This window comes from Panthera tigris, chromosome B2 (genome assembly GCF_018350195.1).
Source record: "Panthera tigris isolate Pti1 chromosome B2, P.tigris_Pti1_mat1.1, whole genome shotgun sequence".
In the NCBI taxonomy this organism is placed as follows: Eukaryota; Metazoa; Chordata; class Mammalia; order Carnivora; family Felidae; genus Panthera; species Panthera tigris.
Window position 1 is genome coordinate 49681302 of NC_056664.1, and position 23434 is coordinate 49704735.

Here is a 23434-nt window from a genome sequence, read left to right on the forward strand (position 1 = left end):
CTCCTACCAAATTGTCTTTTTTTGACAGCTATCTTTCCATATTGACATTTCATTATCCAGGAGAGTTCAAGAATAATGCAGCATAAAATTTTTCAAGCTAGGACTTATTTCTCTAAGCCCCACAAATTATTTCAACTATTTCAATGGCAACATTAAATGTAAACAGACTTCTCTTTTTGAATGAAGCATGTAGATAATGAAGCGTGTACTTCTCTGTCCTGGTGAATCTGGGCCATCACCAGTCTCAGTGCTGTGTGGCCCAGTAGCACCCTCAGGAAGAAAGACCTGCATGCAGGTCAACCCCCTGGCAGTTCCTGAAGCAGGAATAGGAACATACAAACACTGAGTAGGAACATATCCTTCAAATGCTTACCAACTTCTTTAATGTCACTGCAAGTTGGGAAACTACACACATTTTTAAAAACCCAATGTAAAGATTGAGTTCCTAACAGTCAATTTGACGCAATTACCACCTACTGTGACTCCAGAATACATGGTTTTCTCTTTCAGATTCTTTGGTTAGTTTGCAGAGCTGAAATGTCAGCAAGGTAAACTTGGCTTTACAGCTTTTACAAACTGCAAGATCAGCCTACTTTCCCACTCAGCCTGAGTTTCTCCAGGTGTGAAAGATAGAGAGCAAGAGTCCTACTGACAAAATGTTGGACCTTTCTGGAAATGCTCATCTGAGGAGATCCTTTAAAATCCCTAGCTTTTCTTCATATCAGTATCCCATGGTCGCTCCCACCCCTTCCTGATACTCTCATGGCCCTCTCAATGTCTATAGTTCTTACTGGGTGTAACCCTCATTATATTTTAAAATTTCTCATTGACACATTAGACGTGTATATCCTCAACCAGTAGGCCTCAAGAGCATCCAGTCCCATATTTGCTCCAATTCAGAGCATAATATAGGACTCATTGTCAGTGTTCAATTAATGTCAGATTCCTCCCTCTGATACCATTGCCCTCTCCTGTGGAACTATGCTTTCTGGATTACTTCCAATAGGACTTGGATTTCACATCTGCAAACAAACAAAATCATAAAGACAAAACCGGAACTCCCCATCTTCTGTCCCATAGTATCAGGGTAAGGTGCTCCCCTCATGAGCAAGGGAGAAGGAAGAACTTCACCAGTCACAGCGTGGAGAACCAACATGATCTCCTGTTCAGAGCAGCTTCCAATTCATGTGATGCAGGCCCCCCATAAAGTCACACTTCCCCTCCACAAACTCCTGTGCAAAAAGACTAGCAAACCCTAAGAGCTGAACATCCAATTGCAAGTAGTTTCACAAAGATCCTGTAAGGAGATCTTCTTATCAGCAAGTACTCACAATATTTAAGTGTCTGATATACCAGGTATTACTTCTCCAGGAAGGGGTTTTGATTCAGGCTCAGAAAAGTCAGGAAAAGGGTCAATTCTCCTGGACTTTCATTCACCTGCCCCCCATGGCCATTTAGCGATGTCAAATTGGCAAAACTTGATTTGTACAAGCTTAACTGGTAAATGCTGGTGTCACTGACTACCCCCAAGGACAGCACAGCAGCCTGCTGCCACCGTGTGGTGACTTGGTGCAAATGTGGAAGCAGCAAAACCTGCAGGGCACAGCTTTCAAGGAAAACAAAATTAAATGTGTCTACCAAAGCACACAGTATTAAGGCCATGTGTATAATATAAAAATAGTTAAGTTTATTCAATGTCTTAGATATTTGGGTCAGAAGCATGTATTAGTCTTAACTGGTGCTACAGCAGAGAAAGCGTTCTTGGCCTTCATGACTTGCCTCAGAGCTTCACTCTACCAGCACAGAACCTCTCAAAGCCTGTTCTAGACCAATGTGCTCAGAGAGAAAAACAGCTAACAAACACAGAAAGGATGAACAAAAACCAGCTGTGGTCCAACACCCCCAGATTCTCAGAGGTTATATGTTATTTATAGCCAACAATGGCTTGGTTTGTTCTGGGTAGGAGATGGAGAGAATGAATCAATGGATGAATGAATGAATGCACATGCAACAGTCTTAGTCCTTGCCCACTTTCTTCTCTTTACCCTATGGCAGCTTTGTCACATATCCCTCAACTTCAATTCAATTAACACCGTTATCCGGGGAATGAAAGATTGGCGGGGAGAGGAAATATGGAAGAAACTTCCTTGGCAGAACCCCAAAGTTCAGAGATGAGGCCTCCTTAGATGAGGAAGATGATGCCCTCAGAAACCATGACCTGGTTGTCATCCTGCATCTTGCTCAGCGCAGCCTGGATCTCTGCTGAAGAGAAAGGCTCTTCTTTGTCCCGGTTGATGGATTCTGTGAGGCGATTCATGCCCACCGACTGGGCATGAGCTTCCCGGAACACATCTAAGAGGGCCACCTTGAATTCCTTCAACCTGCCCAAGTCAGGAAAAGATGGGTGAAGAAGTAAACAAGCCCAAATGCTCTTAAGTGTTAACACAGTACAGGTATCCCCCAATACTCCCTCTATTATAGAGCTGCCTGAGCATTTTTAAGTATATATCCTCCGACCACAGGAGTCCATTTCTAGAAATTAACCTTACAACTACACTTCCATGAGTACACAGTGATATATAAATATAAGAATGTTTTACTGTCAACAGCAGTTTTACAGAACTGCTTTACATAAGTGTCCATCATTATGTCCAAATGCAAATAAATTCATATATCCACACTATAGTCATTAAAAAAGAAAATCTAGCGGCGCCTGGATGGCTCAGTCAGTCAAGTGTTCAACTCTTGGTTTTGGCTCAGGTCATGATCTCACAACAGGGTTTGTGGATTCAAACCCATGTTGGGCTCCGCACTTTCAGCTTGGGATTCTCTGTCTCTCCCTCTCTCTGCCCCTCCTCGCACATGCATACATGTGCTCTCTCTCAAAATAATAAACTTAAGAAAAAAAAAAGAAAAAGAAAATCTATATAAGCTCCTGAGAACGTGTTTTAAAATACAGTTCAAGGGCACCTGGCTGGCTCAGTCGGAAGAGTGTGCAACTCTTGACTTTGGGGTCACGGGTTTCAGTCCCACATGGGGTGTAGAGATTACTTACTTAAAAAAAAAAAAAAAATACATATATATATATATATATATATATATATATATACATACACATACATATGTATATTTCAATGGTTGTCTTTGGGAGATGAAACTGCAATTGATTTTAATGTTTTTTCCTAAATACCTTTCAATGTTTTCATATTGTCTTCAGTCAATATATTGTTGTGTGCTTAAGTTATTAAAAGAAAAAAAGCAAACCATAATCATAGATTTTCTTTGGTGTCCAGTAAACATAAAAATAGATATATAAAACTGTTTCTGAACCTCTAGTGGTAACAATTCCTCATCCCAAAGCAAATAACGACAATTCAATAAAGAAAAATGTGTGTCTGTATCCTATTGAAAAGAACCCAAGGTTATAGTAAGACAAAAATTTTGTTCTTGCTTCAAGACTCTCCTCCTTCCTGACCTCCCAAGGACACTATATTTAAAATTCTCATAGAGCACCGTTTATAAAGCAAATGATAAAATGTAAACAACAGGGGATTCTGGGCAAAGGGTATAAAGGAGTTCTTTACACTATTTCTGCAACTTTTTTAAAGTTTGAAATTATAATTAGAATATAAAATGTTCTAAAAATCATTGGGCCTACAATTTTGAGCTCTGCTGATAACCAGCTTGTTTCACACTCTCTCCCCAGAAAAGAAGTCCTTGCCTCAAGGACATGTGGCATTCACTTTCCTACTCACCTGGATTCACTCAATTCCACCTTCTGGGACTCCTTGGTCTCCTGTGAGTCTGCAGTCTTTGGAGTATGCACTTTAGAGGATAAATGGTTGCAGATAACAGGAAGACAACAGATGAAGCCATTTCCACAGACATTAGACAAGTAATCCCCACTCGCCACACCTCACTAAGTCTGCCAAATACTCATTTCCTAAGGTTCTTAAGGGGCCAGCCAGGGTAAAGGGGTCAGACATCTCATACATTGTCTGGGATACTTAAGCCAGGCTTGGCAAAAAGCACAGCTCAAAGAAGCAAACTACTGAGCAAACTGGGCCCAGTTTCCAATGTTTTGACTGGATTTCCCTAAGTTCTCTTAGGACAAACCTCTTGGACACAAGGCCCTGAGCAGGAAACCAAATGGGAACCCACCAGATAATGCAGTACACAGAGCAACTAAAGTCAGCAAAGGAACCACCTCTTAATAGGGGACACTCACTCACCTTGAGGCATTTCCTCCTCTGTGTCACTGAAGTCATAGGGGTCATAGCCCCCATCCTTGGCATCGGAGTGACGAGTTTTCCTCCTAAAATACCCATAGCAATTAAGAGAAAGACTTTGGGGAAATCCATCCCGTGCCTCCGACCAGAGAAAAAGAACTAGAACTACCTACAATCAAAGTGAAACACTAGGCCCAGGCCTGTACAAACTGCTACTTTTTCTTAAGAGATCAAAAGCCTCCGAACTAGAACACAAACAGGCCCTGCTTCCCAATGCTCTTCTCTCTTACACGCCCTTATAAATTCAACCACAGGCATGAGAGGAAAAAGTAATCGTGAGGAAAGGATTTTGAAAGACATGCTCAAAAACCCAAGTGAGTTAGTGTTCCTGGTACTTAGCTTTAGCAGGAAAGAGGTCAAAAGCACCGTACCAAAGACAACAGAGGGGCCTGCTCACTCTCTGCCTAGGTTATCTCTGGCTTCCAACCCTGCAGATCTAGGCACCCTTTCCCTAAAACCTTGATGTCAACCAGCAGTACATGATCCACCTCCACCCCTCTCCCCAGCCCTAACTGCAGTCTTTATCTCATTTCTCTTTGCTCCGCCTTACCTCTTCCTCTTCTGCTCTTGGTCCTCCTGGCTTTTCTCCTCTTCATCATCTGTCTCTGATTCATCCTCATTTCGCTTCTTACGTTTCTTCTCCTTCTCTAAAACCTAAGACCAAGCCAAGCACAGGTGGGTGGGAAGGGTCACTGATTCTGGGAAACTGAATAAAAAACTCTGAATAAGAGTCCCTTCTACACTATCAGCAGGAAAAACTTCCATGTCTAAGGACTAAGCCTCTTTTGCCCCTGAGTCCCAGGACCAGGGGCACAGGAATAGGCTGTTACCTATCTTTAAATGCTGAGAAGTATGTTCAATGCCTTTCACATAGGAGGTACTTAATGAGTGTTTACAGTACAACGAAATAAATGAAAAAAAAAAAGGCTGGCCAATAATAGTTAAGTGGAAAACAATTCATTTCTTTACAGATCAGGTGTTTAATTTAAATTTAAGACAACTCCCACCCTAGCAAAAAGAGTAAACCAGGAAAAGCTTATGGACCCACGATTAAAGCCCAGAGTGCTATAATTCACTAAAGTGGAAAGGAGGTGGGCAACGAGGAAAAGGAAGTCAGGCAAGGCTTCAAGTCTTGGTGTCTAAAATGACATAAACAAAATGTCACAAGCAGAAATTGAGAGACGGAATAAGAGGCAAGTTTGATAGTTCAACTTTTTTTTTTTTAAGAGCTATGAGGAGGCTCCATGTCTCTCCATATCTATTTACTGTATCCCAACCATCTAGAAGTGCCTGGCCCCTAGAAGGCACCCAGTCAGTTTTATATTTCAATTGAAATGTATTTGAATTCCCAGTATTACACTGTCAATTTTTTGAGTGCCAGCACTGTACTGAGTTTGGATATCTTTTGCAGCACCAACCAGTGACTTATATGTAATAGTGTAACTACTACATTTCTTTTTCTTTAACTTTTTCTGAACAGAAAACTTAGGCCATGGAGTTTTCTAGTACATGCCGGCAGTGTGCTGGCTCTTTGGGCATAACCTGTATGACACACTGTATTATCCCACTGGGCTGATATCCTTGTGGGGTGGGACACCCATTGAAGCCTGTCATCTGAAAGGTCACTGAAAGCCTGTGGTGTTCCTACATGAAGGTAAGAAACCATCCTGAAGTTTGGGAGAAAGCCTTCCAGGAAATTACGCAAGAGAGAAGGATTATGGTTTCCTTTCAGGAGCCAAATCTGCATTGAATGTCCGAATATGTATTGAATGTATGTAACTTATGCTATAAACATGTAAGATATTCCTTTTTTTAAGTTTGCTTATTTGTTTGTTTATTTAATATAATTTATTGTCAAATTGGCTAACATACAGTGTATACAGTGTGCTCTTGGTTTTGGGGGTAGATTCCTGTGATTGATGCTTACATACAATACCCAGTGCTCATCCCAAGTGCCCTCCTCAATGCCCATCACCCATTTTCCCCTCTCCCCTGTGCACCACCTCCCCCCCTCCCCCATCAACTCTCAGTTTCTTCTCTGTATTTAAGAGTCTCTTCTGGTTTGCCTCCCTCCTTCTCTGTTTGTAACTATTTTCCCCCTTCTCTTCCCCCAAGGTCTTCTGTTAAGTTTCTCAAGTTCCACCTAAGAGCGTGAAGGTTCAACTTCTGATGCGAGTTTTTGAGATACCAATGGGATACTTCAAGAAACTGGCAAGGGAAAAGGTATAAAAAGAGGAAGATCATCAAAGTCAATCCTTTGGAAACATCTACTTTTTTAAGAGATAAAGGAAGTATGAGTAGGCAGAGAAGCAATCTCTTGATGGTGTAGCACATCAATTAAATCATCATCTCTGGGGCCTCTAGAGGCACTGGCATCAGTATTTTAAAGCTTTCCAGTTGGTTCTCACATTCAGTTAAATGTTGCTTTCCATTGGTGACCTAAATGCAGGTGTCAGCCATGGAGAGCTGGGCAGCCTAAGTACCAACATTTACCCAGAAGAAGTTCTCAAGCATCTGAACCCTCACCTTCTTGAAGTAAGCATACTGGACCAACTCTACAGCTTCCTCTGCATCCTGCAGGTCCACAGTCTTGCTCATGCGGGCCTTGGCATGGGCTGTGGCCAAGCGAATCAGAGTTTCCAGGGTCCGGGCTGTAACTGGTGATGTCTGGGGAAGAAAACAAGGGAGGATTATTTGTCTAGAATTCCTTAGGCATGCCTGTCATTCCCACTGCACAGAAAAGGATGAATATACTACCAGGATGACTCTAGGAAGTACAAGCAAGGATTCAGAGCTCTGTATTCTACATAAACACCTTATAAAATTTGGAAAGATAAAAATAACCAAGGAGATATGAGTGTTGAAGGAGAAAAGAGTAGGTGAACAGGGAAGAAAAAAATGAGACATCTTATAGATGGAAAGAGAAAAGGCTAAAGAGACTACAATAATGAAAGAAGAATGATAATCCTTCACTTCCAGCCTGCGATGCTGTAAGAGCTTTGCTTTTTGTATCAACTGCATCATTTAATATTCTCAATAACTTCTCCAAGTTTTATAGATGAGGAAAATGGAACTCAGGGCTTTAGGTAACTTGTGCAAGGTCACACTAAGGCAGGGGAGGAAATTTTTTTTTTAATGTTTATTTATTTTTGAGACAGACAGAATACAAGCAGGGGAGGGGCAGAGAGAAAGGGAGACACAGAATCCGAAGCAGACTCCAGGCTCCAAGGTGTCAACATAGAGCCTGATGTGGGGCTCAAACTCACAAACCATGAGATCAGGAGATCTGAGCCAAAGTTGGATACTTAACCAACTGAGCCTCCCAGGCACCCCTAAGGACAAATTTTTAAAGTAGGGTAAATTCAAGTCCAGAAGAGGAGCATTCTGGCATGCTCCCATCAAGTGGTTCTCATGGGCGTGGGTGCACACCAAACTGGCGTGCTTCTTTTTTAAATACTATTGGCTAAATGGTATCTCTGGACTAATGAGTCAGAATGTCTGTGTTTAGGACTGGTCATGTATACTTTTTCAGTTTCAGGGGATTCTGATGTGCCAGTTAAGCATCCCTGACATTACCTAGACTTCTCATTTTTTTTTTTAATGTTTATTTTTTTATTTTTGAGAGAAAGGGAGACAGTGCAAGCAGGGAAGGGGCAGAGAAAGAGGGAGACACAGAATCCAAAGCAGGCTCCAGGCTCCAAGGTGTCAGCACGGAGCTCGATGCGGGGCTTGTACCCACAAGCCGTGAGATTGTGACCTGAGCCAAAGTCGGATGCTTAACCAACTGAGTCACCCAGGCACTCCTGGCCTTCTCATTTTTTGGATAAAAAAACCCAAAAAACAAAAAACTCACAACCTGAGAGTGAATGGATTTGTGAAAGGCCAAAAAATTGGCTGAAGACTTGGGATCAGAGCATAGAGCTAGTTCTCTATGTCGCACACCCACATTTCCCACTGTATGATCCTTCAGTGATGGAGCCGGTCACGTCTACTTCTAAGCATCCCAAATTATCATTTATACCCCATCCCACGTTCAAAAACAAATATATTCACTTTTAAATAAATTCACCAAATCTTTTAATGGTTTAGAAGCTGTTAAACCAGAGTTTGGAGGTTACACATTCCATTAAAAGCTCTAATGCTTGAATAACCTAAAAAGTGAGTGAAATCCTAGCCCGCATTAGCAGAACTACAGAATCCAAATCGAGAGATTTACCAGACCTACTAAGACCACAACTAAAATAGCATATTACACTCAGTGAGAGGGCTTCTGACACACTGGAACATGTTGAGAGAAACAATTAAAAAGAAAAGGGGGTGCTTAATCTGAAGAAGACAAGTCATACACAATCACTAGAAAACAAAATTAAGACCCACAGGTCTACATCATGGGGAAGCAGGTTCAAGCCCAATAAATAGAAGAATATTCTAAGAATGATGTACCAGGCATGCAGCCACTGGAGGTGTCAAGGAAGTCTTAGCAGAAATTCCAGACGATGGAATGCCTGTCTATGTGTGAGGCTGGAATAAGTGATTTGGAATCGTGTCTAAACCCAAGAGTCTATACCACATAATAATGGTCTTGGACTTGGGTCTTTCTGCTTTGAAATCCTTACAATGCCCCATGAAATTCAGATAAATTCACAGGTAGATTTCTAGAAATAGCTTTGGATAATCACCACGGTTGTCCAAATAATCATCTGCCGAAGTCCAGCTCAAATATCACAGCCTCTTCCCTCACACTCATTCCTTTCTACAAAGTCTAAAGGAAAAACTAATAGCTTCTTCATCTATATACTCCACTCATCTTTCACATTCATTCCCTTTTAGGTACCACACTGTGGCATATACCTATATATATGCACATATGATCTTTCCATCTACCTTCCTGCCTCCCCATCCCAGATCTGAGCTCTTTGAGGATAGCTCTTCCTATCTTAACCCTATATGTAAGAACAAACACCAGTTCAGTTCCCAAAAGTTGCTCCTTATGTTTGCTGAATGAATCGTAGCTTCTGGAGGCCAATGTCATCTGAACCAATGAGATACAGGCATCTCTGGCATTCTCACTTCATTTTCCCTTGTAAAAGGAAATGATAAGAATTGTATAACAGGAAGCCCTTCAGACCAGAAAGAAAAAGATAAGGAGTCACTAAGTTAAAATGTTTTCAGACCTCCCAGATAACTGGGACTCCCAGCCTTCTACTTAAGGAATTCCCAGCTCCATCTTCCCTGTGGGGACTCACCCTGGCAGTGTCTGAGCTCATGCTGTCTTGACTGCGCAGGCGTGAATACTCTTCTGCAATGTAGGCGGCTGACTCCTGAGTTAGGACGGGCTTGATGATTTTGGCCACATGGACGTACTTCCTCATGAAAGCTGCACTCACCATCTTCTCCCTGGACACACACACAGTGAATTCTACGTCTTTGCCACACCTTGGCAACTGGCTGGGATAGGGACTTGGCCTCTCCTCAGAGAAGTCAAGGACAAGTAGTAGAGATGCAATCTAGAATACGTTATCATAAATCCCATTTATATAGAATGTGTACAAGACCCTTTCATATATCTTTCCTGAATTGTGTGGCTACTACTTACTTAGGTATTATTTGTAAGGTAAATAGTACAGGTGAAGTTTAGGTATTATTTGTCCTAGGTAAAAACTATGGCTCAGAGTAGCTTAAATGGACTCAAATTCAGTTTTCTGACTCCGAATTCCATGTTCTTAAATGAACAGGCTTGAAAACTATACGCATCCTACCGTACCACGGCCCAAAGCAGAGGTATAAGATCTCGCATTTCATGTGTTGAGCACTTGATCCCTAGTCTCCTTTATCCAAATCCACCTGCACAGCACCCAGTGCTTGCTATCTACTGCCCCTTCAACATAAATTTGTCACAAATAGCTACATGATTTGTATAGTACTTCATATATGAGGATGACGTGAAACACCCACCATTCGTTGGGCATGTGGTCAAAGTCTTCCATTTTAAGAAAACATCAGAACTAAGCCTAATCACCACAAACATAAAGCAACTAGCCAGAAAAACGGGTATATGTGTGGGATCCAGAAAACAGGCCCACAGCATTATAATCCAAGCATGATCCTGCCTGGGCAGCACATAAAAACGTGTTAATATGACATAAATCTCAGGTTCCCTCAAGGGAGAAACATGAAGACCGCTCACTTTTTCTTCTTGGTCCCATGCAGAAGGTTGTCATGCTTCTCATAAATCTGGGTGTCCTGCTGGTCCTCCTGGTTAAGATTGGGATCATCTGTGGCCAGGATATCCACGGCACTACCCAAAGGCATAGCTAGAAAACCCAAGTTGGGGGAGAAGAGAGTAAGAAATTGCTTCTTCTGAAGATAGAGAAGACTAACAAAGCAAAGATAGACAGAGACATGCAGAGCCCACAAATAAGAAAGGTGGGACCACCTGGCTCACACATGCTCAAGTGTTCCCAGACAAAACTGACAAAAGACACACCTCAGGGTAACTTCCAGTGAACAAGAAGGGAGTGGCCAGGCAGACAAGGGTTCAACATCAACTCAAAAACAGAAACACCTCCCACCATCTGGCCCAGGCCTGAGATAACAGCGTCAGTTTAGGTTCCCTTCCATTAGTCCATCTTACTCTTCTCATGACCTCACCATCGCCATCCTGCTCCCCGGGCGCCCTGTAACGGTGCATCCTAAGGACATGGTCTGAGATCTCTCGATCCTGCTCAGGATCCATCTGATCCAGCATGATGAAGAGTAAGTCAAATCGGGACAGCAGTGAGTCCTGCAGCCCAATGTTCTCCATAGGGGTCTTGTACTGATCATACTACAGAACATAAGGAAAAAGGAAAGTGGAGGCGACATCAATGGGAAGAAAGCACAAGGAGACTAATTAAAGTTATTAATGATTCTGTTACTAGGTATTTATCATACAGATAGATTTCCAAATGTGTAACAAAATACACAGAAAGGGATATTCATTGCAATTTTATTTCATAATAGCAAGAGGAAAAAGGGAAAACGCCAAATGCCCATCAAAAGGACACTAGTTAAACAAATTACTATAAATCCATACAATGAAGTATAATAAGATAGCTACTAAAAAGAAAGAAAGAAAAAATAAAGGCCAAATTCAGCAAACGCCAAGATGGATAAATATAAAAGATTACACATTAGCACATCATCATCATAGTAAAAAACAAAGATAAACAGACTAATTTGTTAACAAGGAGATCATGTAGCTGTTGGTACATGCTTAAGTTGTTTCCCGAAACCCTCAAGAGCTGTTAGTGATTATCTCCTGGGAAAGGGATAGGAGAGAAAAGGCTTTTAATGTCCATATCGTACTCTCTGTTCTGTTTATATATCCTATCATCTGCATGTAGTACTTTGGTTGTAATGCCAATTCAAGCTACTGGGCTGTGAGACTGCAGGTCACTTTTGTTTTCTTGTCTGTATTTCTAAAGTTATTGTTAAAAGTAACTTTCCAGGGTATTCTGATGTGTATGAAAAGGTGAAGAACCACTGCCCTATATCAAAGACAGCAGCAAAGCGATGGATGAGCTTCCTTTAGTCTTTGGCCTATTATTTCCCTGGGGCATTGAGAATAAACTTCATGACCCAGTTACTCAGCAAAACCAAACCAAGGTGAGGACAACAGTAAAGTGCCTAATTCCACTCACCCTGCCATAGACGGGGTTGGCAGCTGCCAAAACACTACAGCGGGCATTCAGCCGAGCATGGATGCCAGCTTTGGCGATGGTGACTCGACCCTGCTCCATCACTTCGTGGATGGCTGTGCGGTCCATGTCAGACATCTTGTCAAATTCATCGATACAAACCACACCTCGATCAGCAAGGACCATGGCTCCCGCTTCCAGACGGCGTTCCCCTGGGAAATGAGGAGGTAAAGATATGTGCTACTATCCAGGTTGGAGGGGATGAGGGGAGAGACTTCAATCTCCTTCCTAAGCACTCACTGTCACTCATGAGAACACAGTGAAGAGCTGTTAAGTTCCTAGAGTCTTAGAGAAAAACAGTGGTGGGTCAACCTTTTAAGGTCCAATCTGTATGATCCCTCAGCAGCCAGCCTCCAACAAACTTTACTCATGGATTCTCTCTTTATCTTCATCCTCATGTGATTCCCCAACTAGAGCTCTGCTCTCTTTTCACTAGTCTTCAAATCCCTTCCTCTAATTTATAAAATAGCACAATCTTCATTTTTATCTCCCAATTTGCAAAGCCTTCTCCTTCAAAAACTGAAGACATTCTTGTCAATAGAGGGTCACCCAAAGACGTAAATAATTCAGCCACTGTTACCAGAGGCTACTAAGTCCTCTACGATCGGGCTCAAACTAACCTTTCAAGTGTATCTTCTCAACATAGGCCAGTGCCGAGAGCAAACTCAAAGAATCTATGCTTGATCTCACTGCTGGACCTTTGCCAAAGACCTTTATACCCTTACCAGTTTCCTGGTCTGTGGTGACAGCGGCTGTCAGACCCACTCCAGAGGAACCCCGGCCAGTGGTGGGGATAGCCCGGGGCGCAGTACACAGCACATAGCGTAGAAGCTGAGACTTGGCAACCGATGGGTCCCCTGTAATTTGGGGGGAGGAGGGTAGTGGTGACTTGCTAGGAAACTCCTCCCACTGCCCAGCAAGTTCTGCCAAGAGCATAACAGAAATTTATAGTAATTGGTTGTTAATAGTATCCCTTTCACTTTCCCTTCACCATTCATGGAAGAATATATTTTAGATATTATACATCAGGAACCCCAAAAATGAGAATAATATTAAGAAAAGACTTTTGCCCTTTGATAGAACCAAAATACACTACGTAGAAAATACATAATCTTACAGACTATAGATTCCCACAACCACACTCCACAAGAGAAGACCGAGAGTCTAAAGCAAATCCCCAATGCCATACCGATTAGGAGAATATTGATGTCCCCACGGATGTGGCTGCCATTTTCTAGGTCTCGTTCCACCCCTCCCAAGAGCAAGCAGAGAATGGCTTTCTTAACATAGTCATGCCCATGGATGCTAGGGGCCAATGACCTGGCCAGCTGGTCAAAGATATCCTATAGAGGAATAACCAAAGGTGTGAAAAGCCTGGTGAGGTTCAGTGGGGTTTTGCTGAGCTCCACTTTATGCTTTAATCTGTAAAAATACTTGAAGAAACCTGCAAATATAGACACTGTTTCTAATTGTAAGATTTTAAGACAAATCATACTGATCAGACCATTATCAGAACAGATACAGAGAAAGCCTGGATTCCAAAACTTGCTTAGGGGTTTAATATTTAAGAAAAAAAAGCATTTCCAGGTTCCCAACATGTTAGGTTTAATAAGAATGTGTATTGTGCTTCCAGTGACCTTTATCACACAGGCATACACAGATGATCCTTGAGCAATGCAGAGGTTAGCGGTGCCAACCCCCTTACGCAGTGGAAAATCACGCATAACTTTTGATTCCAAAACCTTTACTAATACCCTACTCTTGGGGTAAAGCCTTACCAAGAACATAAAATGAGTCAATGAATACATTTTTGTATATGATATGTATTCTATGCTCTATTTAGCTAGAGAAAGGAAAAAGCCATTAAGAAAATCTAAAGGAAGAGCAATACATTTACAGTACTTGTATTTATCGGAAAACACCCACAAGTAAGTAAACCCACATAGTTCAAACTTGTGTTGTTCAAGGGTCAACTACATTTTCTTCAATTCTAATGTACTCATTGGTACATTGATATTCTTTAATTCTAGTATTTGTATTAGGTTCACTCAGCAGCCCAGCAGGTAACACAACAGAAATATTAAACAGCAAAAACACCTGTTTACCTGCTGACTGGGTCAAAACTAAAAACTAACACCACATACTTCAAAGGAAAACCTTCCTCCTGATCCAGTACAAAGATGAAAGGTGGCCCATGGCCAAACACAACCCTAACAAATCCATCCCCACCCTCAGATCCCTAAAGGATGCTCAGACCTTGGAACGAGTTTTACTGAACTTCTTGATCTTGGCTATATCCTCAGCAGAGAATGAAGGCTGAACATCCTTGCTCATTTGCTTCACGTTACAGGCAATCAGGATAGTCCTGGGACAAAGAGAGTAAGAGGGAGCCTGCTGTTTTCAATTCTTAACATCAGAGTCAACAGCATGTTGAAAAAAAAATAAAGGAAAAAAGAGAAAAAGACAAGTTGTTCTGAATTCAACAATCGAGTCTCTCTTAGTCTGTGACACAAATATGCCAATGATTCTTCACCTCAGGAATTTATTCTTTGCTGCCCCACAGAGCTTCAGACAGAAGTGTGGATGAGAAGGAGGTGGGAATATGTGAGAAACTCTCCCAGGTAAGCCATGAGGCTGGAACCATGTTCCCAATAACTCCCACTTTTAGCATAAGATAGTATTATCAATTTTATTTGATGGAGAGGAGGCATCCCATCTCCCAGGCAGGTAGGCTGCTCTAACTGTCTGACGTGACACTCCAGAATATGGCAAACTGGTTCAAGAATACTACAAGAAATGTAAGCTGCCAGCAGTCAAATATCTCACAACTGCCCCTTTACCTGAAGGTCCCTGAAGTATAGCCTCCCTTCTTTCCAGGAAGGCAACGGTAGGTCCCTACCACCTGGACTCGATCACCAGGCTTCACTTTATCTACCAAGTCATCATCCAGAATGACATCCACAGAACGGGGGAGTTGGCCAGCGGGGGCCTTCTCCGGCATCTCCTGGATGGTGATGGTCTGGTGGTCCTTGTAGACAGAAAGGCCATATTCTGTCTCAAGGGGATTGTTTTCCTCATCCTGAAAAAGACACACAGAAAAGCATTATCTCATCCTGGTCTTAAAAATGCGATACTCATTTTTTATAGGAAACAAATACAATTTGAAAATGACCAGAGATTTTAGTATTTAGGAACAAAACAAGCCAAATGTCTTCTCTAGCTTTTTCTATTCCCATCTGTTCTAGTAACAAATCATTTAATGGGAGGGACAACTACAGTCTGAAGGAATCATGGCTATATTAACATCTAAATTAAGATTCTTATTTCCCCTTTACTATGATGCAATATTTCCACTCCTAGGTCATACCTGACAGAAACATTTGCCCAAAGCCACATACTACAATGTTCACAGCAGTATTATTCTTAATAGCCCCAAATTAGAAAATATCCAAATGCCATCAACAGAATTGTTAAATAAATGTGGCATATCCACACAAATGAACACTATACAGCAATGAAAATGTGTAAAATACACCTATGTACAACATGGATGAATCTCATAAATATCTATTGAACAAAGGCAGCCCAACATGGGAGTATTCAGATAAAATATAAAAACAGGCAAGCTAACTATCAGGATAGGGTTAAGCCTTGGGGAGTGTGGGCCTTTAAAAACTTCTGAATGTTAGGAAGGCTCAATTTCCTGGTCTGGATGCTGATTTTACAGGTATATTCAGTTTGTGAAATTTCACTGAGCTGCAAACTCCTATAAGCTTTCCTGTATGTATATTAAACTTCAGTGAAAATATTTTAAACTTTGATTTCTTGCCATTTGAGTTTTCTAAACACACAACGGCTGTTACTTACTAAGTGCTTACTATGTACAAGGCATTGTGCTCTCATCTCATGAGATTATCTCATATAAGCATCACAACAATTCCGTTTAGCAGGTATTTTTCACATTTAACAAATAAGGAAACTGAGGCTGAAGAGTTCCCCAAAGTCACACAGGAAATTGCAGGGCCCGGACTTGAGGCAAGTATAACTCCAAAGCCATGTTCTTAAGTACCACATTAGATGACCTCCAGGAGTCCAAAGTATTTCAGGTCTTGAGCAAAGAAGCCTGGCCCCAGTAATCAACAGAAGACTACTCCCTCAGTAGTTACTGAAGACATTCTAGAAGGAGGGCTCTTAATGAAGAAGAGAGCAGGGTGACTTAGAAAACCCAACTGGCCTGAAAGTAAAAAGACATGTATTCTAGTCTAGGGTCATCACTAACTGAGACCATATGCAAGTCACTTAACCTCTCCAAACCTCAGCATTTCATCTAGAGGCAGACTAAAGGATTCTAAAGTATGCTTCAGTTACAATTCTAAGATATTCATTCTTGTTTTATTTTAAGATTCCTGCACTAGCTGAGTTGAAAACAAGAACTGGGTCTCATTCATATCTGTGTCTGCCACAGAACTTAACAATTCTTTGGATGCAGTGGTTCTCACTTATTATTTGATAGCAGGGAAAGGTATTCCTTGATAGAATGAATTCAGACATCAAGTACCTAATATTAATCATCTTCTGTCTCAATAGAGGGTCTCACAACGTCCTCAATTCAGATCAATCTGACCACTAAGAATACAGCCATTTCCAATGCCATTCTTCTCCCAAACCCAAAGTAAAATATTTGCAAAGATTTCATAGCAGCAATATAGTGTAAGTATTCTCCCATATTACTTTAAGTAGATTATAAACTTGTATATAACTTTGCTAAAAGATCAATGTAGACTGATGGCTTTTTTCCACACTTTCATAATTTGCCAGATTTTCTAAAGTGAGTATTCATTAAAAAAAAAAAAAAAGAACTGAAGGCTTTCCATATTAAACTCTGGCTAGCAACCAATCTTTCCTTTAAGTTAATGCTTACTTTTCAGCTTATTTACTTCTAGAAGACTTCAAACATTACACAATTATTTGCATGAAAACAGACATCTTTGATTCCAACCTCCAAAGAAGGCCAATTAATTCATTCCCCTCACCTTGGTAGGATATACAGAGCTGGACGGAAAAGCCACCAGGCTGGTGAGATCAGAATAGCGTCGCTCTATAGTCTTCTTGGTAGCAGGGCAGTAGTGGACACTGCGGACAACTTTGGGACGAACTAGAGAGCCTAGGAATAGAAACATGCATAGAAAGTCACACAACTAGACAGTGACAGAGGTGAAATCTGACCCAGGCAAGCCTGTCATGACTCCAAATACTGTACTCTTCTGACTAGTTGAAGCTACTTCATTAATACTTACCATTTAATCATCTTTATATTTACATGTAGAACATCAACATATCTGTATAAAATCTAAAGTATAACCGAGCCTGTCCAAGAAGTCATAGGAGTTAAGAATTAGAATGAAGAGATTGCCAAGATTCCCCTACTCTCAGCAGAATTCATCATTCTGGACCCCCTAATGGTGCACACTCACAGCTCCTTCCAGTTTCGCCCTGTAAGTTCAGTGCTATATGCTACCCAGCTCCTCTCAGCCTCTCCTGGTTTCCCAGCCCCCCCCCAAGTCTATCCCACCTCCATTCCCTTAGTCCCCTATTTGAAGCCACTCACACTTAGTGACAATGCCCTCCACACAGACTACACAGCTGAGGAAGCAGGAAGTGAGAGTCCGGGGAGACACATGCTTAGAGCCAAAGCTGCCCTCCAAACCTATGTAGAACTCTTCATACTGCTTGGCATAGGTAGCATCAATGGAGGCCACAAAATCCTTTAAAGCCCGCTGGAAGGCAACCAGCTCCTCAAAGGCATTGCTCAGGAGGCTGCAGATGGTTAAGAGAAAGAATTATTAAGCCGAGAGAGAAAAATTAAAAAAAAAACTGACCCTCAAAAACAAAAGTTGACATTCCTTGATGATCAAGCCAACAAGTGAAAATCTAGCTCCTCCTTTCTCCTGCCATCTTACAAGACTCAGTAAATTGTATCAGAACTGACGGCGAACTTTAGTTCAACTTCTCAACGATGCAGAAATGATACTCAGTTAAACATGGAAGGGGGAGCTCTCCAGAGGAAAATGCCTACCACCCACTTTGGGAAGAAGGAAAAAAACATAGGTGGTAAGGCAATGAGGGTCAAAAACATCTCATCCAGATTCTCTCCTCGGAAGCCTGTTCCAATACGGAGAAAAGAAAAGGGAGCCATTCTCACTCGGAGCCAGGATATCCTCTTGGAAACCCTTGCCACTTACCGGTTAGCCCTCTTCTCATTTTTCCTGCGCAGGTCATTCACATTGACAATCAACCGGTATTGGTTGTCACTGATCAGCTCCCGAACTTTGCTCTGATAAATTCCCTGGTCTTCCTACAAAACAGCCACCACATATCACAACAGCCATAAATTCAAATATAAGATGGTATTTAAACAGACGCAGTTCTCACAGCAAGATAAAGGTCATTCTCTGCAGCACAGCTGACCCCCAATTTCTCCACATTTTCACTCACTACCTGAAATTCCAAATACACCTTACAAGGCCATTGCAGGAGTTATAATGATTTCCTCAACGCCCATGCTATTATTTCTACTGACAACTACAGCTTTTCTGTATGCAGTCATTTCTCAACTTTTAATGGGGAATTAAAACAAGCTCATAATAATAAGTCTACAAGGACGAGTAAAAATCTCGTCAAAACAAGATTAGCATATCAAAATGACTTTTCATTTAAGAATTACGTAGGGAATTAAAAGATTTTATTTCTCGATCAGCTGTTTGTAGAATAGGAAAGAGTTCTCTCATATCCAGACCTAAAGGATATGGGAGCCTTCGCTATTTGTTTACAGATACAGTATTATCAATCTTTCAAGATGCTTTACCAGTATTCTAAGGCTTCCAATCATGGATGGCATACAAAACCCCCTTTACCAGCATACCAAATACTTTTCCTCTGCATCTCCTGTGGCATAGAAAAAGAATGCGGCCAAATTAGGAAGAAATCTTTTCTGCCCCGTAGGAAGTCAGTGATTAGAATCTGCGCAACTACAACGTAGCGGGTCATTACCGTTCTAACGCACTCTTTCCCCCACACTCCCTCCAAATTCGGAAAGCAGGGAGTGATCTCCAAAAGGTCAAAGGAAGCTTTGCTATTTTGTGTGCACTTGAAAGAAACCCGTCGCCTTTCGCGAGACCCCGCTATCATTTGCACTTAGGAGAATTACAGGATCGCTCTGTCAAGGATGCACCTACAGGCGACAAGCTAACGACGGATTCCACCGGGAGAAACGTTACTAGATCGGGCATGGAAGGGTCCTGAGGGCGCCGGTACGGCCGCAACAGTCCGGAGGCCCAGCAGTCCTCTCGGGAGCTCCGGGGGCCCAGCCACCGCTCGGCGTGGAGCGGCATCTGCCATAGCCCAACTCGGCCCGTCAGCGTCCCCAGGGGCTCCAAGCAACAGAGACTCGCGACCCCGTGCCTTTCTCACCTCGTCATCCAAGAAGTCCAGGTAATCTCTCTGCGCTTCTCGCAGCTCCACGTCGTCCAGTACCACGGTCCCAGCCATGCTCCCCGCCTAGGAACTGCTACCTCCAAGCCCGCGCGAAGGGTCCCCAGCTGACCCCGCCCCGGCGCGAAAACTTCCGAACTTTTCCCGCCACCAAAGGCTACGTTGAGAAGGGGCGGGGCTTTTCTGGGGATATTCACATTCTGATTGGCTGATTCCTCTTACGCCAAAATAGTGACTGTCCAATCGAGAACTTTTTCTTCTTCGGCTTTACGGAGCTGCGCCTTGCCGTGGCGGGAAATGTGACCTCCGGGGCCGTCTGTTTCTTCCTTCACTGACAAGAAAACTGACCAATGGGGCGGAGAGGAGGCTCGTGAAGTCTGGTCATTGGGCAGCCGGGCAAGACCGGGAAGCACTGCGTTCTGGGAGTCGTAGTCTTCCCCCTTTTACCGGATGTTTTGCAGCGTTTTTTCAAGTCGAGGTTCCTTGACCTGCCGCTGAGTGAGGAAATCGCCTGGCGGTTGGACTGGAAGTAGCCGAAACGTCAGAGAATCGGAGTTTATACTCAGGGAGATAAAAACATTAAAGCAAATCGTTTTTTAAATGTATTAAACCAAGTGTACTGGATGTGTTTCCCAAGCAACTGCCCTCAGGTGGAATTCCGAAAAAACAAAGTGGATTTTGAGAATCTGTGGGGTGGAAATAGAGCAATAGCATCTTTGGGAAAGGTTCTTTAGTTCAGCGACGCATTTGCTCTCTGACTACCGTTGCCTGAAATACCCATAAACACATCAGGCCGCGGAGGAGGGCGAAGTGAAAAACATTTTCAGTATCGTATCCCGCCCCCCACCTAGAGATGGCCTCGCGTGTTATTCTACAAAGGTCTGGACATAATTACTACACCTCTTACTTGCAAATGGGTAAGTTAAAGCTTTCTCGCCTTATAAGGGGATCACAAGATGTTTTAAAATAACTTCGTTTACCGAAAAATAATTAACCCGAAGAAGAAACAGAAAAAAAAAAGTGTTTCAAACCACTCTTTTAAGTATCAGTCGTAATTAAGATACAGTAAATCTGAAATTACAAATAACTAAAAGATCAATTGCACGTCCAAGGTTTTTTGTTTTGTTTTTAATGTTTAATAAGTGTACGACTCAACAAATTTTTATTATGTGTATACTCAAATGTCTTCAGGACTTACTGTACCCTGCTAAGTATTCTAAGTGTAGTCTGCCTAAACAAAATATATATGCCATTTATATGTATGTGAAATATGGAAATATGTAGTTTTAGTTTTTACACAATTTATAGTATCTTTGTGTTTGGTGTCATCCTAGTGGGCAGGTACATTGATCCTTAGTCAAGGAAAATGGGTGCTCATCTGACTGCTTGCTTTTGTTTATATTAACAGGCAAATTTTTTTTTTAAAATAGAAATTCTAGATGAGGATCCTGTTTGCAATTATATAGTAAGAGATAATTCCATATTAATTTAAAAGTGCCTTTATCACCTGATTATAACTATCATTTTATGAATATATTGAAAGCAGTACTGATGATATTCTCAGCTCTGTAAACAAATTGAAATTAATACTACGAGAATCAGGAAGCTTAGTTCAAGCAAGCAAATTAAGCAAATAATTTCATTTGTAAAGGAAAAATCCAAAGAAGTGAGAGTATGAAACCAAATCTTTGACTCTAACACACTTTTCTGTGGGCTTCAGTTTCCTCATGTAAAAGATGAGGAAATTAGAAAACTTCTAATAATTTATCCCATTCTAACATTGCGTGAGCCTATGGCAAATTTGGAAACTGTGTAAAGACAATTCCATTTAAAATTAATCATACTGTGTTTCTTGATAAAGACTTTATTTGCTTTAATGTCATAATCTTCAGTCATGAAGGACTTTTGGTTATTTAATTGGTGTTTCTCCCATTCATTAGGGTGTAGATCTTTGAGCAAAGGAAGTGTTTCATTTATTATTCCCTACTCCTCCAAACTATTCAGAAAGAAAAATCAATCAGGTTGCTGCTAAAAAAAAAAAAAAAAAAAAAAAAAAAAAAAAAAAAAAAAAAAAAAGTTAGGGGCATTTGTACACATCTTATATAGAGTCTACTTGAGCTTAGCCAATGTACTTCTTCAGAATGAAGCACATGTAACCTGATGAAGTAGTGGATCGATAGTTTCCATTTTTGCTCACATTCTTGCTTTCCCTCTGTAGCCATTCTCTCCACCCTATGCCTTGAGGGACCTAAGCCAGTCTCCAAGGCTAAAGAAACACTAGGGGGCTCCCTAGAGAGCAGAAGTATGTAGGAAGATGGTAGAAAACAAAACTTGCAAAGAATATGCAGTACTTCCATTTTCCATGTCCTTAGAGACCAAAAAGTACCCAAAGGCACCATGAGAAATATGATTTATTCTCACTAAACAATACACATCTTTGTTCAAACCAATGAACAATATTATGTGTTGCAAGACTTCAAACAATACCCTGTGATTAAAGACTAGCTTTAGCCATCCAGGAAAATGCCATAGGCCATTAGAGACGTTTGTTATTCTCTCAAAGGCCACAAAAGATTGGAAGTAAAAAATTCTATACCTCTAGGTGCCAGAGCAGCCTAAGGAATAACCTACAGGTCCAGGCTTGCCCTGGCCAAGCAGATCTCTTCCTTTATGTTATGAAGACTAGTCAGAATCTTCTCCAGATGACATAGTGTAGGGTCTTGAGCATCAAGATCAGCAGCCTCATTTCTCTTTCTGGCTGCTCTAGTTATTAGTTGTGTGACCGTGGGCAACTTACTTAGTTACTCTACCTCAGTTTTCTCATTTTGAAAAATTAGAAGTAGTATCTAATTTAAAGAATGGCTTCAGTATTCAGTGAGGTAATAACAGATAAAAAAAAAAATACTGAGAAAAGTGCCTGGCATGTAGTAAGCACTAAATAAATGTTAACCACTGGTGGTGGTGGTGGTGAGATGGTGGTGGAGGTATTAGTGGTTGGAGGAGAGTCAAGAGATGTTGGAAGAAAAGGGGAGGAAGCACTCTGGTGGATTCTGGAGCAATTCAAACAATCATATTCAAGCCTCCTCCCCACTCCCACCAAAAGCTTAGAATAGAACCAATCCATGCATTTCTTTCAGTGAGAGTTTGTTGGCTGCAAATCCAATAGGCTAAAGGAGTGATACATTCAGAAAGTATTATCTGGCCCTAATTCTGCCTGTGTTGAGAACCATCAGAGGCATTTGTTCCATGCTTAGGGAACATTATGGAAGAAGACCAAATGGTCTCTGGAGTTAGCCAGCATGTCTTATACCAACAGGAGAGTGTCATAGCATCTGCTCCCATACTTTGCTTCCTGGAATCCTTCAGGTTAGATATGCTATAAAGAGCAGGAAAATGCAGGAGCCAAAGGGCATCAGTGATCCTGATTTGCCCATTAGATTTGACAACATAGTTGGCCTACTGACAATTTGTGATTAATTGTCGTTTGCCAAAGTTAATTTCAGCAATTGGGTTACTTAGTCCTGGAAGGGTCATCTCCATTCTTTTTTTTTTTTTTAACCAAGATTTTATTGACAAATAAAAGGTCATTCCCATTCTTAACTTCACAAATTTCCCCAAAGCTCTGTTTGAAGAGTTTTACTTCAGTGCTTAAAGATTTGCAGGAGAAAATTACCAAAAACTTAACTGAGTAAATAACTCATTTACATATGAGATTCTCTAATAATAAAGTCTCTGGAAATCTGTCTTGATTTGTGTACACTTAAAAAAATACAGACTCTTATGCTTTTAATTGTGCCAATATAATAAAATGATGAAGAGATTTAGCGTATCAATCAGCCAAATCTTAGTTGAACATTTGTATACCAAATTCTGTCCTTGACCAGAGACTTTAGCTCAGTACTGCCCGATGGAAAT

At 41.4% G+C, this 23434-nt stretch overlaps 2 protein-coding genes across 5 annotated transcripts in view; one reads left to right on the forward strand and one right to left on the reverse strand.

Moving 5' to 3' along the window:
• Positions 1 to 360: 360 nt before the first annotated feature.
• Positions 361 to 19836, reverse strand: MCM3 (minichromosome maintenance complex component 3). Its single transcript, XM_007095513.3, has 17 exons — positions 19499 to 19836; positions 18271 to 18383; positions 17637 to 17845; positions 17062 to 17192; positions 14869 to 15107; positions 14285 to 14393; positions 13218 to 13371; positions 12754 to 12885; positions 11972 to 12180; positions 10941 to 11115; positions 10477 to 10603; positions 9536 to 9686; positions 6816 to 6956; positions 4840 to 4943; positions 4233 to 4315; positions 3756 to 3825; positions 361 to 2381 (listed from the first exon to the last, which is right to left on the reverse strand). Exons 1-17 carry the CDS (start codon positions 19574 to 19576, stop codon positions 2183 to 2185), a joined length of 2424 nt encoding a protein of 807 aa, XP_007095575.2. The 5' UTR covers positions 19577 to 19836; the 3' UTR covers positions 361 to 2182.
• PAQR8 (progestin and adipoQ receptor family member 8) overlaps positions 19763 to 23434 on the forward strand; it is a 117010-nt gene continuing 113338 nt past the window's right edge. For 3 of the 4 annotated variants that reach the window (XR_006217681.1, XR_006217682.1, XR_006217683.1), the window contains exon 1: positions 19763 to 20436. The gene's annotated coding sequence lies outside the window, so the exon portion shown is untranslated. The remainder of the gene's footprint in view (positions 20437 to 23434) is intronic. The other variant, XM_042986549.1, reaches the window with a different exon arrangement.

Coding starts and splice junctions, on each gene's coding strand:
- MCM3 (XM_007095513.3), bottom strand. CDS start 19,576: ATGGCTGGGACCGTGGTACTGGACGACGTGGAGCTGCGAGAAGCGCAG. Junction 15,108..17,061: donor GCTCTGTATATCCTACCAAG/GTGAGGGGAATG, acceptor TGTCTTTTTCAG/GATGAGGAAAACAATCCCCT. Junction 14,394..14,868: donor TATACTTCAGGGACCTTCAG/GTAAAGGGGCAG, acceptor TCTTTGTCCCAG/GACTATCCTGATTGCCTGTA.